This window comes from Strongylocentrotus purpuratus, unplaced genomic scaffold (genome assembly GCF_000002235.5).
Source record: "Strongylocentrotus purpuratus isolate Spur 01 unplaced genomic scaffold, Spur_5.0 spur5_scaffold_5, whole genome shotgun sequence".
In the NCBI taxonomy this organism is placed as follows: domain Eukaryota; kingdom Metazoa; phylum Echinodermata; class Echinoidea; order Camarodonta; family Strongylocentrotidae; genus Strongylocentrotus; species Strongylocentrotus purpuratus.
This window is the reverse complement of record NW_022145611.1, coordinates 42,986,157-43,002,485: the sequence shown is the minus strand read 5'-3', so window position 1 is coordinate 43,002,485 and position 16,329 is coordinate 42,986,157. Positions and strand designations below refer to the sequence as shown.

Sequence of the window (16,329 nt, the reverse complement as noted above, 5' to 3'; positions counted from 1 at the left end):
AACCTAAAAATGAAGCTTGCCAATTCTTACCAATGCTTTGAGCCATGTGATTAGGGATGGTGGTAGTCTAGATTGTCTTTCTACAGTCACAGAGTCTGCTCCTATAATCAACTCCTGGGCTAACCTTTGACCCACGATGTGAATCAGCTGTACTGCCATCTCAGTCTGCTCTGCTACGGTCACTACCAACTGTGAGAGTTAATCAGGGGGAGGGAGAGAAGGTGTAGACAAACATATTGGTAAAAGACAAATAGTTTAAATGTCAAAATGTGTAAGATCAGCCTTAATTATATTTCTAACGCTCATATTAGATTTCGTATTTACACTCAAAAGATACTGGCCCTTGTTGATAGGTTACAACACATGACGTGCCTTACCTCATTATTCTACTATAACATTCCGTAATGACAATTCTGTCAAATAATAAGGCCAAACAAGGTGTTAGAAAGATTTCTTTTTTTGAGATTTTTGTTATCTTCACTCCCCTAGTCCATATAATCAGTAATGAAAATCAAATATTGACTGGAAGACTGGAAAACCATTGGATAGACAAAAGTTCAGACACTTTAAGATTTTCAAAAAATATGCACCGAAAAAAATTAATTAGTAGCTTCATTAAAGGAGAATTCTGCATGACTAATTCAAGGTTGAATTACATGTGGTCTCTTCATCCAACGTTGTCTTGATTGCTACTCACCTCTTGAGCTACAGCATCATAACCACTATTGTAAAGCTCACACACAAAATGCCTCTTCACATAGTCACAGTCAACCCTGAGAGCTAGGGCTAGCTGCTGGGCTACATTACACCACACATAGGCCAGGTGGGTCTTAGGGAGCTTCTTAGGGTTGTCTAGGGGTACAATGTTACCCCCCTCATCAGTGGACACAGTGCTATCTCTCCTATCTGAGGTGGTTCTTCTGGTGGTGTCTGGTTCAGACTGGTGGTTGGGTGGGAGGGTTAAGGTGGCTGCTGTCACCAGACGTAATAGGAACTGGCAAGAAGAGAAAAAGGGGGAAATTAAATTAAAAAGCAGGAATTGTGGTGTTATTTCAAGGGATCAGATTAGGACTGAAAAGTTTATTTTCAATTTCAATTAAATTATTTCTCCACACGAACGAATAACAAGGCAAAAAATGCTCTTCCAATCAACTTTGTTCATGATCTTTTTTTAAAGGTCACCTGTGTTCACTTTCTTCTTTTCATTTCAGCCTCACATGCAAATAAAATTCTCGTTTAGTTTCTAAACAAATTTTGTCAGCAAAAATGACCCACAAAGATCAATTTGAACTATTTCCCATTTTTATGGAAAACCCCTAATACATAAAGTCATGATTTCATAAGCCCATATATAATCCCACCAGACAGTATCTCCTAATTATTTGCTGTCTTCAATTCACTAATCCATTGTCAATCACAATATAAATATACATGAGCACTAATACTTTCTGTCTCGATTTCACTTATTCAATCCCTTGAATCAACTAATCCATAGCAAATATCATTTGATGATACTAAATAATGCTGTCTTGATTTCACTAATCCATTGTCGATCATAATAAATAATGCCCAACTTTCATTACCCCTAAAATCTACTTCCTTGATTTCCCTATAACACAGTCAGTCCCGGTTGATGATGCCCTGTTAGATAATGCTCTCTTGATTCCACTAATCCATAGTTAATCTCATGATTCCACTAATCCATAGTTAATCTCATTTGGTGATACTCTTTAATAATGATCTCTTGATTCCACTACAACACATACTTGATTTCACTGAGCCATCGTCAATATTAGTTGATTAATAACACTCTCTCCATTTCACTAATCCATGTACACTCTTACTAAATAGATATACCTCACCTGTTGCCTTAATTTGACTAATCCATAGTCAATCTCATGGGTGGAGGGTATGAATGTTGTACCCAGGGCCTTGAAAAAAGCATTCTTGGTTTTGTAGTCAAAGAACTGCAACACCTGTAGTTAAGATAAAGCACATTGTTACAAATCACAAACGACATTTAATATACATTGTACTTTTCTTATCCAGAGCAGAGAATCTCTAACATGAAATCAGCGACTATAATGGAACTTTAAAACCAGGAGTAATTTCTTTTTAAATATCAACAGAATATATACACACAATATATCATATATCTTATATTAATTGTAATTGAAAGATTAAACGAGAACTCGTTTGAGATTTAATCTCAATTATATAAGTAATATAAAATGAGGGTTTACGTTAAATGAGACCCCGTTAGTGCGCATGCGCTAATCAGCAATATTCGTAGATAGCCGAGGATGTGCCTACTGAACCAAGCAGAAAGATAACGAGAACTGTAATTAATAACAATACCCAGCACTAGGGAGGGTAAGGGCGGGACGTAAACCCTCATTTTATATTACTTATATAATTGAGATTAAATCTCAAACGAGTTCTCGTTTAATCTTTCAATTATACTACGTAATACCAATTTCGGGATTACGTTAAATGAGATTTCGAAGCTCAGTAGGCCATCCGATCCAGTGCTCAACACAAAAGTATACATTATTGATGGAATAGCAAGCTAAAGCATGCTGCTAAGAAGGTAAACCAGCTGACCTTAAAAAGGCGATGCCAATTCTAGGACATCCTTTAGGACGCCATGATTGCACCTGTGAAATTGACGTTCCTGTTCTCTACTGGTTTCATGTAATAATTTCGAAACGTCCGTTCAGAAGACCAGCCCGCCTGGGCTAGTATATGCTTGATAGGCAGATTTGAACTGTTTGCTGCTGAAGTTGATGCAGCTCTAGTAGAATGAGCTTTGTAGATGTCTGTGTCGATCCCTGCTGAGGTCAACGCTTCCTTCACCCATCTGGCGATGGTCTGCGTAGTAACGCGTTTGTGCGGTTTCTTGAAGCTGATGAACAGATAGCGTTCCTGTCCCCTGACGCTCTCCGTTCTGCGCAAGTAGTGCCGCAAGTAGTTAAGTACACATAACCTCCTGTCTGGTGGATATGCCTTCATTTTCAAGTTGAAGTTCACATTCCCTGGTTTTGTTTGCTTTAGGAGGTCCTTAAAAATGAACAGAACTTCGCTGCCCTTGATTTTCATGTAGTCGAGATGCAAGCTGTGCAGTGACTGGACCCGCTGGGCCGATATCAGCGCCATAAGTGTGCAAAGTTTCATAGTCAGAGTTTTTAGCGTGAGCGAATTCGCTGGTGCCCACTTCCGTAGATAATTAAACACTATGTTCACATCCCAAATCTCCTTATATCTTGGCGCTGGAGGGCGCAATTGAAAAGCTCCTTTACAAAAACGACTAATAAGAGGATGAGTTCCAACTGTACATGACGAATCCTCAAGTACTAGGAATGCAGACAAGGCGCTGCGTGCAGAATTTATAACACTATAACTAGCTCTTTCACTTTCAAAGAGTTCTGACAAAAAATCAATTACATCATTGGATCTCGCCTGGAGATAGTTCAAGCCTTTTTTATGGCAGTATGTCTTCCATTTCCTTATGTAAACGGCATAGTTCTTTGTCGTTGATGCTCGCCACGATGCTGCTATTACATTGATAGCTCTTGCACTCAAACCTTTACTTTCTAGTGGCTGGCGCAGCACCTGCAACAAAGCAAATCAAGCTGATTATTAAGCGGGTGTGGCTCATTTGTAATAGGCTGTGCTAGTAAGTTTGGCCTTCTAGCTATGAACATTGGCTCCCCAATAATCATACTCTTCAAAAGAGGGAACCATGGTTGGGTAGGCCAGTTTGGAATTACTAGTAGGCCTGTTGCATCATCGCATTTAATCTTTTGTAAGCATTTTGCGATGAGGCAGAAGGGTGGGAAAGCGTAGAAACTTAATGGTTTCCAGTCGATTGTGAAAGCATCAACTGTTTCAGCTCCAGGGTCAGGCAGCCATGAGATGTATCTGTCAACTTGCTTGTTTAATCTTGATGCAAATAGGTCTATTTCTGGGGAACCAAATTGCTGAGCAATTTCTTTGAATGCATCTGTATTTAGCATCCACTCTGTCTTGTGGTTAAAGTGTCTAGACATGTGGTCTGCCTCTGTGTTTAGTTTCCCTGGTAAATGGGCAGCTGATAGCCATATGTTCCTACTCATGCACCATTCCCAAATGTGTTTGGCTGCCTCATTGCAATCTGCGGACTTGCAGCCCCCCATATTGTTAATGTATGATACTGCGGTTACATTATCAACACGGAGTAGTACATGCACATTTTCCATATCAGCACAGAAGGATTGAACGCCAAACCCCGCAGCAACTGTTTCAAGGTAGTTAATGCCATAATGCCTAGCTTTGTGCAATTCTTTTTCATTCCATCTACCACCTGTGCATGATTGGAGGTTAGTAGCACCCCAGCCAGCCCCACTGGCGTCCGTGCGCAACTCAAGGTCTGGTTTCGGTCTTCTTATTGGTGCAAATGAAGACGTTACATGCTCGACCCACCATTGAAGCTCACCCTTGGCTTCATTTGAAAGTGTCATTTTTCTATCGAAATGACCTCTGTTTGCTTTTAGTGCTGCAATTTTGTCTCTCTCTAAAGTACGATAGAAGAGAGGGCCATATTGGACTGCTGGGAAAGTTGAAACGATCTTCCCAATAACCCTGGCAACATGCCTTATTGAGGGCTCCTTAGTGTCAATAAGCTCTTGACAGAGGCGTTCGACTTCAAGCGCCTTGCTTTCTGGAAGCCTAATTTGCATAGTATTTGTATTCAGAACAAAGCCAAGGAACGTTATCTCTTTGGTGGGGGTAAGTACCGATTTTTCAGGGTGAATAATGAACCCGAGTTGTGCAAGGATGTCAGTGGTAGCCTTAACAGCTGCTTTGAGCTTTTCCTCATTTTCTGCAATGAGGATTGTGTCATCCAAATATCCTACCACAATGTGACCAGCTTGTCTGAGCTTAGAAAAAACTGGCTTTAGTAATTTTGTGAATAGCCTTGGTGCTGTACTGAGACCATTGGGCAGTGCTTTGAATTGCCAACATTGACCATTGACAATGAATTTGAGGTATTTCCTATCCTCTTGGTGGATCGGTACTGTATAATATGCATCTCTGAGGTCGACAGAGGCTAGAAAATTGTCGGGGGATACAAGATCCAGCACAGTGTGGATATTATCCATCTTAAAATGCTTATACATCATGCATTTATTCAATTCTGAAAGATCGAGGATTAGACGTACACCTCCAGTTCTCTTAGGCGTAGTAAAAATATTAGAAATGAATTCACCCTCTTCGTGTACACAGGGCTCAATAACATTTTTACGATGGAGGCTAGTAATTTCTTCTTGAATGCGCTTAGCATCCTGGACACTCCGTTTATAGCGTTTAGCCTTTAATTCAGGCAAGTCTTTAATTTTTTCTACATCAAACTCGATCTTGTATCCCGTGACAGCCCTAATAACAATAGGGTCTGTTGTTAGCTCTTGCCAATTTTTCCTAAAATACCTCAGTCGACCGCCCACTGGGGGAACACTACTAGTACTAGTACTAGCATTAGTCATATCATTTTCGCTAAAAATGAGATCAAAGTGTGAGTCACTAACCTTGTCGTGACTTGGTCTTGGGAGTTCTACTTCCTCCTCTGCTGGCCCATGGGACCCCTCTGGGCACCTGGCGCTTGCATTTGAGGCTGGTTCGGAGCCTGAGACTGAGTGTACGGAGGCTGTCTGCCCCTCCTGTTCTGTCTGTACCCTAAAAAAGGGCCACCCTGCGATCCTGACATTGGCCTGCTATACCCGCGGGATTGGCTCTGTGAGCCCCAGCGGTGCCCCGGTGCATTGTAGCCACGTCCCCGATAGGGATGCGAAGCAAAGCGGTTTTTGAATTTGTCCCTCATTACACCGGCCGCTGCCAGTTGCTGATCTTTGAGATCCTTCACCTGCTTTCCAAGATCATCACCAAACAAAAGTCTAGTAGCTGGCAGAGTAGGTTTGCACAGATGCGTAAACCTTGCATTCAAGTCAGGTTTTATGAGCTCTTTTCGCAGGCAGTTCAGTTCAAGGTTAGCGTTACAAATCAACGCCAAAGCATCTTGCTGTGTATCAGTTATACCGCCCGTAGAAACGGAGCGGGCAAATGCATTGATGCCATGAGTGAGTGATTTCTGAACTCGCTGTAACTTCAAGTCACGGCTTTTTGTCATCGGAGGTAGATTGTCCCATATCACAGGGTTCACCTTTGGTGCCTCTATAATCTGACAATTGCTTGGAGCTGGGTATTTTGCAGTAACTTCATCAAGAACTTTCCCCTCCAATAGGTGTGTCATGAGATATGAAGTAGATTGGGCTATCTCCTCCTCAATAGGATCTCCGATATCCGACGCCATTGCGAATTTTGCGGCGATCGAGGGAATGACAAAGTTATCAGGTTGAGGCATGTCTGAGTCAAAATTCTCTTCCTCCGAGACGGCGCCCGCTTCGGTTGCATCCGCGGGTAGACCGTAAAAATCCATGAGCCCGGTGGGCGGTATGTCATTCCCGTGGTCGAACGGAGGCCGTTGCACATAGTCTTCCCCGCCGGTAGCCCCGGTGGGGCCGCGAGACGAAGACGGGTGTGAGCTGCCGGTGACAGCCGTAGCATTAGTAGCGGGCAACGCCTCAACCACTCGCGCAAGAAGCGCTTCCATTTTATCAAGTCTGTTATTAAAAGTAGAAAATGGAACCGTTGATTCCACTTCTTGATTTTTCTCGCTCATTGCCTTTGGCTCCGAGTCCGACTTTGTTTTACTTTTAGCTTTCCCCGGCCCACTCTTGCTGACTTTGCCAGCCGTGACTTTGCCACTGGAGTTGGGTAATTTTTTCTTTCCGTCGGAGCCCGTGGCTCCTGCGCTACCAGGCGGGGCCTGGGGTGAAAGCGCGGACGGAGGAAACGCAGCAGTGCTGCTATCCATTTGAGACATTACAATTCTATCGATAAAATAGTAAGATTAAACGAGAACTTACCGTTTGAAGTTTGATCTTTATTTTATGAATATTTAGGAGGAAGTTATTACATGAGATCCCGCCAAGCGCATGCGCAGTCAATATTCAAAGCTACAAATGTGGCTACTCTCAATAGTAAGGAACAGGGAACTTACACTTAAGTTTGAAGTTTGGGTGGGTGAGGAGGGCATGTAATAACTTCCTCCTAAATATTCATAAAATAAAGATCAAACTTCAAACGGTAAGTTCTCGTTTAATCTTACTATTTTATTTCATATTTCGTCGTTCGAAATTACATGAGATTTTGAAGCATAGTAGTCACATTTGGAACAACCAACATGTACGGAAAAGTGAACACTGATTATGCAGATTGAATTGAATGCTTCTAATCAATGACTCACCATATTTGACATTTATTGTAGTCTGTTCATACATGTGGCAAAACATTTCACATACAAGACGTCCATATATAAGATGTCATAATGTTGCAAAAACATTGTTCGTTTCTGTATCTAGTCTATTCTAGACATCTGGTTTCTTAATCCCAGTTCTATTAAATAGATAGCTGGTCTCTTAATGCCAGTTCTATTGAAAAGCCTTCTGATGCAGTTCTTAAAGCAGTGTGCTATCTTGTAAGACTGCCTGGGTAAAGTTTCTCTTGTTTTCAAAAGGTTTCCTGTAGAACTTCCTAAACGTTTTCTCTGAAGACCATCCTGCTCGGGCTAGGATCTGGTCCATTGGAAGTGCTGCCTTGGCAGCTGCTGAAGTTGATGCTGCCCGCGTTGAATGAGCCTTATAAACGTTTGTATCCACACCTGCTCTTTGCAAGCAGGTCTTGATCCAGCGAGATAAGGTTTGAGTTGTTACTCTATTATGAGGTCTGGTGTAACTTACAAAGAATGAGTTCTCATTCCCACGAAGTGGTCCTGTGCGCTGGACATAATGTTTCACATATTTTACAATACACAATCTTCTATCAGGTGGATATGCTTCCAATTTAAAATTAAAATCGGTATTTCCTGGTTTGCTTTGCTTCAAGTGTTCATCCAAATGAAAAACCACAAAGCCCCCTTTTAGGGTCATCTTGTTAGTCTTCAATATATGCAAGGTTTGCACTCTCTGTGCCGATACAAGAGCCATTAGCATACATACTTTGAGTGTTAAATCTCTGAGGTTTAAGGAGTTTACTGGAGACAATTTTCTTTGAAAATTGAGGACTGGACTAATATTCCATATTTCTGTATATCTAGGTACGACAGGTCTGAGTTGAAAAACACCTCTCATCAGTCTGGTTATAAGTGGGTGAGTACTTATTGTCTGATTACTGTCAACGAGAATCAGAAAAGTGGATAAAGCGCTACGAGCTGTATTGATCGCACTGTAGCTAAGGTTCCTGTCATGAAATAAACTACTAAGGAATTCTAGTACCGTTTCCACCTCGGCTTGGAGGTAACTCGTATTCCTGCTGTGGCAAAATCTTCGCCACTGTGTGATGTACACTTGGTACTGCTTGCAGGTTGATGCTCTCCATGAAGCTGTAATGATATCCACTGTTCGTCTGCTTAGTCCCCGATTCTCAAAATGTTGCCGCATAACCTGCAACATAGGAGGTCAATATTAGCATTAAGAGGGTGGGTGGTGTTTAACACAGGAAGGAGTAGCAAATCTTCTTGCCTCTGGATAAACAGTGGCTCTCCTTCCATCATGCTAACCAACTGAGGGAACCACGCCTGAGTAGGCCAATTAGGGACCAGAAGTAACCCTCTAGCTTTATCCTCTCTGATTTTTTGCAAGCATTTGGGGATCATACAGAACGGTGGGAATGCATAGAATGCAAAAGGTTTCCAATCTAGCGTAAATGCGTCAACTGCAAACGCCCCAGGGTCTGGGTGCCAAGTGACATATTTCTCTACTTGAGCATTTAGTCTCGAGGCGAACAGGTCTATTTCTGGTACACCAAAGTGGGAAACTATTCTATCGAACACTTGTCTGTTTAGTTTCCATTCTGTTCGATCATTAAATTTCCTGGATCTTTCATCTGCAATAGTATTGAGCCGACCAGGTACATGGGCTGCGGAGACCCAAATATTTCGAGAAATGCACCACTGCCAAATTTCTCTCGTCATCTTGTCACACATTGCGGACTTGCAGCCTCCCATGTGATTTAAATAAGCCACTGCAGTGGTATTATCTATTCTTACCATCACATGAACGTTACGCTTATTCATGCAAAAGGATTTTATCCCCAACCCAGCGGCTAGGGTTTCCAGGAAATTTATTTCATTGTTTCGTGCCCTTTCTGCCTCAAATTCATTCCAACGACCCCCTGTTTGCTTCTGGAGGTCAGTAGCTCCCCATCCAAGGCCACTGGCATCTGTGTACAATTCTAAGTCAGGTTTTTTCCTAACAATTGGGGAGGAGGCCATAGAAACATTGTTCATCCACCACTTTAACTCCTCTTTTGCCTCAAGGGACAACTTCATCTTTCTGTCAAAATGACCCCTGTTTTGTCCGAGGGCTGCAATTTTGTCCCTTTCCATTGATCTATAGTATAAGGGGCCATACTCAACCGCAGGGAAAGTTGCTATGACCTTCCCAATCACTCGTGCTACCATTCGTATTGATGGGAGGTACGTGCCCATTAATTCACGGCATAAATCTTTCACTTCTTGTGCCTTTGTTTGAGGCAATTTAACAATCATACTCTCAGTGTTAAGAATGAAGCCAAGAAAGGCTAGTTCACGTGTTGGGATGAGCACTGATTTTTTAGTGTGAATGAGGAATCCTAATTCTGAGAGGATCTTGGTTGTTGCACTCACACTCTCTTTCAGCTTTTCTTTTGTTTCACCAATAATTATGGTGTCGTCCAAATATCCTATGACTGTATGACCTGCTTGTCGCAGTTCGGCAAAGACTGGCTTCAGCAATTTTGTGAACAGTCTGGGGGCTGTGCTGAGCCCATTAGGTAAGGCTGCAAATTGCCAGCGCTCACCCTGCCACATGAACCTCAAGTATTTTCTACTATTTGGGTCTACTGGAATGGAGTAATAAGCATCTTGGAGGTCGATTGATGCAAGATAACAGTGCGGAGAAATCAAGTGCTTGGCAGTGTGGATGTTATCCATCTTAAAGTGTTGTACATTCAGACTTTGATTAAGCTCTGATAAGTCTAAGATCATACGAGTACCCCCATCTTTCTTGGGTCTCGTGAAGATGTTTGAGAGGAATTCTCCCTCTTCAAATGAGCAAGGTTCTATTACGTTTTTTGCTTGTAGAGCCAAGATTTCTTTAGTAATCTGATTTATTTCTAAAGGGCTCTTTTTGTAACCGTAGAGGGGCTTATTTCTTGAGGGAACCCCTTTCGAATAATCAAATTCGATCTCATAGCCTCGCACTGCCGATAGCAGAAATAGATCTGACGTTAATTCACGCCATCTACGATAGAAATATATCAATCGACCTCCAACAGGCACATTTGAGATGCATTCTTGTTGTAATGTACATGAAGTAGAAGGAGCATTAACATTCTCACAATATTCATATGTGCTACTTACCTCTTTGGGTAATGGTGTAGCTATTTCCTCCTTGCTGCCTGTGGCCGCTGGAAGGATTGGGTCTGTTTTCCCATGCTCATCGTCTGGGTGTGAGGCGGAGCTCTGTATGGTCTGCCTCGTTGGGTTCGCTGGCCTAAAAAAGGCGTGTTGTAGTTCCCACTTGCGGGCCTGCTACTTGGAAAAGTTTGTGATGTGCCGGTGGCACGGTTCCATCCTTGTCTGCGGTATTGAAAAGTGCTGGACGCTTGCGTCCTGTACGGATGGTACTGGGGGCGGGGTGTACGTTGTCCACGCACCACGCCAGATGCAGCTTTTTGTTGTTCTGTAAGATCTTTGACTCTCTTTGTTAAGTCATCGCCAAATAAGTACTGACTCACTGGTGTGGCAGGTTTGCAAAGATGTGAGTACTTGGCATTTAAGTCTGGCTTAATCTGATCTTTGCGTAAGCAGTTGATTTCAAAGTTTGTGTTACACAGCAATGCCAATGCATCCTGTTGTGTCTCAGATAGGCTATCGGGGGACAGAGTTTGAATAAAAGCTGTGAGTCCCCTTGTCAAAGGCTTTTGGATTCTTTGCAGTTTCAAATCACGGCTTCTCCTTTGCGAGGATAGGTTTTCCCATATTGCTGCATTCACTTTGGGGCAACACAGTGGAGTACAATTGCTTGGAGGAGGGTATTTCCCTCCAGCTTCCTCCAACACATTTTCCTCTAGCTGGTGGGACATGAGGTACATGGCAGACTTTGCTAAATCATCGTGGATCGCGCCACCAACCCCAGTAGGGATAGCAAATTTCTGAGCCAGGGCAGGAACTTTGTCCTCATTCTCCTGGTCTAAACCTGGTGCAACAGTTTCGTTGACATCACCCTCATCCATGCTGCCAATGTCATATGACGTAGGGCATTGGCCCATGTTTCCAGTGTCAATATGCTCAAAATCATCATCATCATGTTCAACTTCACGAAATCTCACGTTCGTCGCAGCTGTATATGCTGTCGGTGGTGTATCCCCTGTGGGGCGAGTTGCAGATTGACAAGGCAAAAAATCCACCATTCTCTCCATTAAGGATTCCAATTTGTCAAGTCTTCCTCGTAAATCCGTGAAGTCCTCCTTTTCTTCAGGCTTTTTGCCCTTCTTTTTAGGCCCAGAGTTCTTAGACTCATTCGAGGCAGGCTTTGCCAAGACACTTTTGCGTTTCGTATCGGAGGATTTCACTGCCGATGAGCGCTTTGGCTCAGGCTTCGTAGAGGGGCCCGCGGCGGTTTCGCCCGGGGAAGTTCCGGCTTTAGCCGTGCTCAGCGTTTCGCTGGTTTTCTGCTTGGTGCTGCCTGACGGAGACGCCATCGTGTACGTGGAAATCGGAACAAAACTTCGATTTTTGATATAAAAACAGCACAGATTCTCAAAAGTCTTCCAAAAACATGAAAAAGGAGAGTTTCTCTCCCTAATGAAGTATTTTTTCGAAACCGGTGGTCCGAAAAAACGCCGAAAATTAGGTATTTTGACTGCTGAGGGAAAGTTACTTTCCCTGTAAAAATCAATTGCGCGGCGAATTGACTGCGCATGCGCTTGGCGGGATCTCATGTAATTTCGAACGACGAAATATGAAATAAAATATCACTTCAGAAGGGCGTGATTTATAAAAAATAAGCGTCTCAAGTTATCAGTAAATGTCAAGGGTGAAACTAATAACGTTTTTTACCTTTGAATTTCGGGGATTGCGTGGATAATAAATCTGATTTCTTGAGCCAGAAAGGGGTCCTTTCGCTCAAATAACACGCGACTAACGAATTGCTGATTAGCGCATGCGCACTAACGGGGTCTCATTTAACGTAATCCCGAAATTGGTATTACGTAGTATAATGAATAATCTAAACACCCTATGAAATGAAAGCTTTATGTCATTGAAAGCAAGTATAAATGTACATAAAAATCCCTTGTCATAAATACCAGCAAATTCATAACAAGCTTGTGAAATCATAAGATGTAACCTTTGAGGTGCTACTGAACATTGCATGAAAAATGGGATGTGGTTGCTTTAAGGTGAGGGTTTACTAAGGTTCAGGTTATGGAGTTGGTTCTAAGATCAAAGTTGAAAATTGACAAGTGTTACACACTGACTGCAGATCAATTGTAATCAAAGCAGATATCAACCAATACTTGATGACCTACCTTCACTGATTTGATACTGAATGTCATGACAGCATGCATGATGGTACAAAGCTGCTTGTGGACATCCACCAATGAGTGATTAGGAAGGGTTTGATTGACAGCAAGTTCTACCAAGGGGGCGGGCCCTTGAATATGCTGCCATAGATCTTCTACATCGAAGATGGGAGTCAATGAAGATTCCGCTTCAACCTGGAGATTAAAAACAGATGTGATTTACTGGTACACCAGGAAATGTTTCATAATTAAACATAACTGAAAGTAAACAACAAACATAAAAAAGGACTGACATTTATGAGTAACATTCAATTTAGCTTTTACACTTGTCTAATTTCCCCATCATCTTTGAATTTCATTACATCAGTTTCACTACTCCAAATAAAGAAGATAAAAGTATACTATCTTCACTCGTTTAATACGGCAAATTGATTGAATAACACATATTTCATATTACAGCACTTTCCGACAATACAATATATTGAATTTTTCAATCTTCGCTGAAGTATTTATAGTATGAAACAATTTAATATGTACAATTGAACTGCCAAAATAGCTTGAAGTTCATACCTGATATATACAGTCCAGAAGATCTGTTGCAAAACCAAGAAATTTACCAATTGCTGTCTCACCCAAGCCTACATCCTACAAGAAGACATTCATAGAAATATAAGCATGTTATGATAACCAGAGTCTAACAATGTATCAAAAGCACAGAGTCATACCAAATATATCATTTGGATCATTCCCCTTGATGAAATCACTTAGTAGCATTTCATCTTGTTAAGAAATTCAGAGGCATAAACATATCATAAACATGAAGGTACACAAATATAGTAAAAATCTACATTCACAAACAATCTGAAATTAAATTGATTGAAAATTATTCTGTGCATGGTATTTTCTGATTTTGTTAAAGCCATCTCTGATATCATTCTTATCAATCCTTAAACTGGCAACAAACAAAAGCCACGTGGAGATGAATCTCAATAAAGAGTAGCAGTCAAGTAGAAGAATACTAACTTACCCTTCTACACAGTCTGTCTTTGGGGGCTTTCCCTACTTTGTCCATCAGGAATGTGGTTGCAGAAACTTTCTTCACCATGAAAGTATGCCACATCATACTTGACACACCTAATAATAAAAATCCAGTATATAGCATAAGTCAGGCTGCAGGATTCTGAATATTGACTTGACTGAAATAGGTAAGGATACATGAACTGATCAAATTTTTAGTATTTGCATGAGGTATTAAAAAAAAAAAATTATTTAGGTTTTATTTCCACATTAACTGCATATGAAAAGAATTTACAAAGTAAGGCATAGACAAGGTAACAAAACATGTACATAATGTTTGATACATACAACAGCAATAAAAAAACGATTTAATGGCAAGTCATTAAATACAAATGATGCCAACAATAATCTGCAGTAATGAGGAGGAAACCTTGGAAGCATTATGCTTGTAATTAAGGTTCCCTTTACATAATACGTTTGTTACATAATATATATATTTTTTAAATGCTTCATTACAAGAAAAATTCCATGAGAGAAAAAGATTACAAAGACTACAAATTATCAACAAGAATACAAACAATCTATTCAATTATCTGCAATGTATGAATTACAGTATGCGCTAAGTATAATATCAATGAGGAACACAACCTAGATAACACTTACCATGTTGAAGTACTGGGTTTCTAATGGATCTTAAATGATAAAGTCCACATGCTAAGAAGCCTGTAATCTGTCAATGTATAAACAAGTTGAGTATGACATTCATTAAGTTTGAGATTTCACCAAACTTTGAGAAAATAGTCACCATAACAATCACCTTTTTTCCACTTACACATTTTTCTTAATTTGTTTATGTTGTTGTCATACAAAATGCAATAATTTATACATTTATCATCATCATTATCATCATAATCATCTTCATATCACCATCATCATCATCACAATCGTCATCTTCATCATCATCATCATCCACATCAAAATCATCATCACCACCACCATCATCACCATGTGCCATTCTTTTATTTTTACCTCTGGATTTTTGTTCCACTGTACAACATACTCCCACGTGCAATGGGCCTGTAGCACATCATGATCTAAGCTATGTGGGAATCGAGAACACAAGGTGTGGAAGGTCTCTGAAACAAAAGCAAGAATAGAATCCAATATAAATGAAAACTCTTTATCTATTAAAGGGAATCAAATACTACAAAAATCACATCAATTCAATTACATTTCTTTTCTAGAACAATGGAAATTCATTTCTATTACATGCATAATACATATATATACATAGATAAACTCTCAGTGGTTTCTCTAGAACAGCATATGTTAGTCTTCTAGTATTCCTTTATCTCCTTAGTTCATTAACATCGAAAGATTACACATGAAATCCACAAGTCCCGTTTCATTATTAGCTGATTTTTATATCTGCTCAGGTCTCCATCTCAAAGACCATTCTACAAAGCCAATAAGGACATTTTATGACATACCCTGTAGTTGTTCTATTGCAGCAGTTTCATCATGATCCTGTTCAACATTAGTGTCGTCAACACGACTTGACTCTCTGCTCAGGTTCAAGGCATGACTACTAACTGAACACTTGGACAAGAAGCCTGGTGGAATGCGGTAGTGAGCTACCCATCGAGCAACCATCTCAGCAAAGATTCCTAACAGACAGCAAAGTGAAAATGAAGGAGTAATGGTTAGCTTCAATGCAAAGGTTCATGACGTGATAAGAGCTTCCAGATGTTTTTCTCAATGTCCCAAATGAAAACAGAGACTTTAAGCTCCAGTAGAAAAAGAAAAAAATTGAAAATTGCCCAGAGTATTAAAAAAGAACACTTTTTCTGTATTTTCTTTTTTAATGGCTTGTCTAAACAAGAATGTTTTAGACACTAGTATTATGTCTAATTCCTAAATAAGAAATTTGATCTGACACACAACAAAGTTTCATTCAAGGAAGAGTTTACTTCTCTATACCTTTACCACCTTCCATGACATGTTTGACTGAGATGTCAGGCACAGTGACATCAATTGGTGGAAGAGAGCCCTCTATTGACCATCCACGAGAATAGTCCTTTTGCAGTCGGCTTGATGTTGCCTGGTAAAAGAGAAAACAAATAGCAGAGCACAAGTTCATGAAGCAGCATAGAATTAGTGCTGTAGTCAAACGTTTAACCGTCCGGTATCTGACTGTCCATGGCACTATCCGTTTTCAATTGGACGGTTTCGTTTTCCCGTTTAAAAAAAAAAAAATAAATAACTTGTTTTAAATAATAATTTTGTTTTGGTCCGTGTTAAAAGACCCATGCCGGGAAGGACTTTCATTTAAAGGGAGTGGATCGCCAGTTTCCATGTGCAGAAGGCCATAATTCGCTGACACCAGACTTGGTGGAAATACCATTAATGGGGGTACAAATTTGCACACAGCAAACCCATAGTCCAGTCAAGAATTACCCCCTAATCTCTCGGAGAGCTCGAGAGTCTTCGGGCAAATCAAAGCATTACATAAGGTCCAATGGTCATAAAACTCAAGGCTAACCCTGGTGATTGACAACACCTGTTATTGGGTAAACACCCGAACGGTGTCGAATTCCCCATGAGAGCCGACTACTCAGTGACTTTAACTGCGAGGTGCAGTTAAAGGCGCTG

The 16,329-nt window shown here is 40.9% G+C and overlaps 3 protein-coding genes across 4 annotated transcripts in view; all 3 read right to left on the bottom strand.

Annotated features, from left to right (window-relative positions):
- Positions 1 to 16,329, bottom strand: part of LOC585668 (rab3 GTPase-activating protein non-catalytic subunit) — a 34,333-nt gene that overhangs the window by 1,337 nt on the left and 16,667 nt on the right. For both annotated transcript variants that reach the window (XM_030998398.1, XM_030998399.1), the window contains exons 20-29: positions 15,658 to 15,778; positions 15,168 to 15,344; positions 14,707 to 14,813; positions 14,341 to 14,407; positions 13,688 to 13,794; positions 13,231 to 13,305; positions 12,667 to 12,855; positions 1,863 to 1,976; positions 698 to 994; positions 31 to 189 (exon numbers count right to left, since the gene is read on the bottom strand). In XM_030998398.1, coding sequence (XP_030854258.1) covers positions 31 to 189; positions 698 to 994; positions 1,863 to 1,976; positions 12,667 to 12,855; positions 13,231 to 13,305; positions 13,688 to 13,794; positions 14,341 to 14,407; positions 14,707 to 14,813; positions 15,168 to 15,344; positions 15,658 to 15,778 — 1,413 coding nt within the window. The remainder of the gene's footprint in view (positions 1 to 30; positions 190 to 697; positions 995 to 1,862; positions 1,977 to 12,666; positions 12,856 to 13,230; positions 13,306 to 13,687; positions 13,795 to 14,340; positions 14,408 to 14,706; positions 14,814 to 15,167; positions 15,345 to 15,657; positions 15,779 to 16,329) is intronic.
- On the bottom strand, positions 3,149 to 6,933 carry LOC115929458. The gene is made up of 2 exons (XM_030998402.1): positions 5,565 to 6,933; positions 3,149 to 3,612 (listed from the first exon to the last, which is right to left on the bottom strand). The coding sequence occupies exon 1, from the start codon at positions 6,917 to 6,919 to the stop codon at positions 5,591 to 5,593; it is 1,329 nt and encodes a 442-aa protein (XP_030854262.1). The 5' UTR covers positions 6,920 to 6,933; the 3' UTR covers positions 3,149 to 3,612; positions 5,565 to 5,590.
- On the bottom strand, positions 7,286 to 12,113 carry LOC115929457. The gene is made up of 2 exons (XM_030998401.1): positions 10,496 to 12,113; positions 7,286 to 8,537 (listed from the first exon to the last, which is right to left on the bottom strand). The coding sequence occupies exon 1, from the start codon at positions 12,076 to 12,078 to the stop codon at positions 10,516 to 10,518; it is 1,563 nt and encodes a 520-aa protein (XP_030854261.1). The 5' UTR covers positions 12,079 to 12,113; the 3' UTR covers positions 7,286 to 8,537; positions 10,496 to 10,515.

What these genes read in the sequence shown, in the direction of transcription:
- LOC115929458 (XM_030998402.1), bottom strand. Translation starts at nt 6,919, where the DNA reads ATGTCTCAAATGGATAGCAGCACTGCTGCGTTTCCTCCGTCCGCGCTT.
- LOC115929457 (XM_030998401.1), bottom strand. Translation starts at nt 12,078, where the DNA reads ATGAGATCCCGCCAAGCGCATGCGCAGTCAATTCGCCGCGCAATTGAT.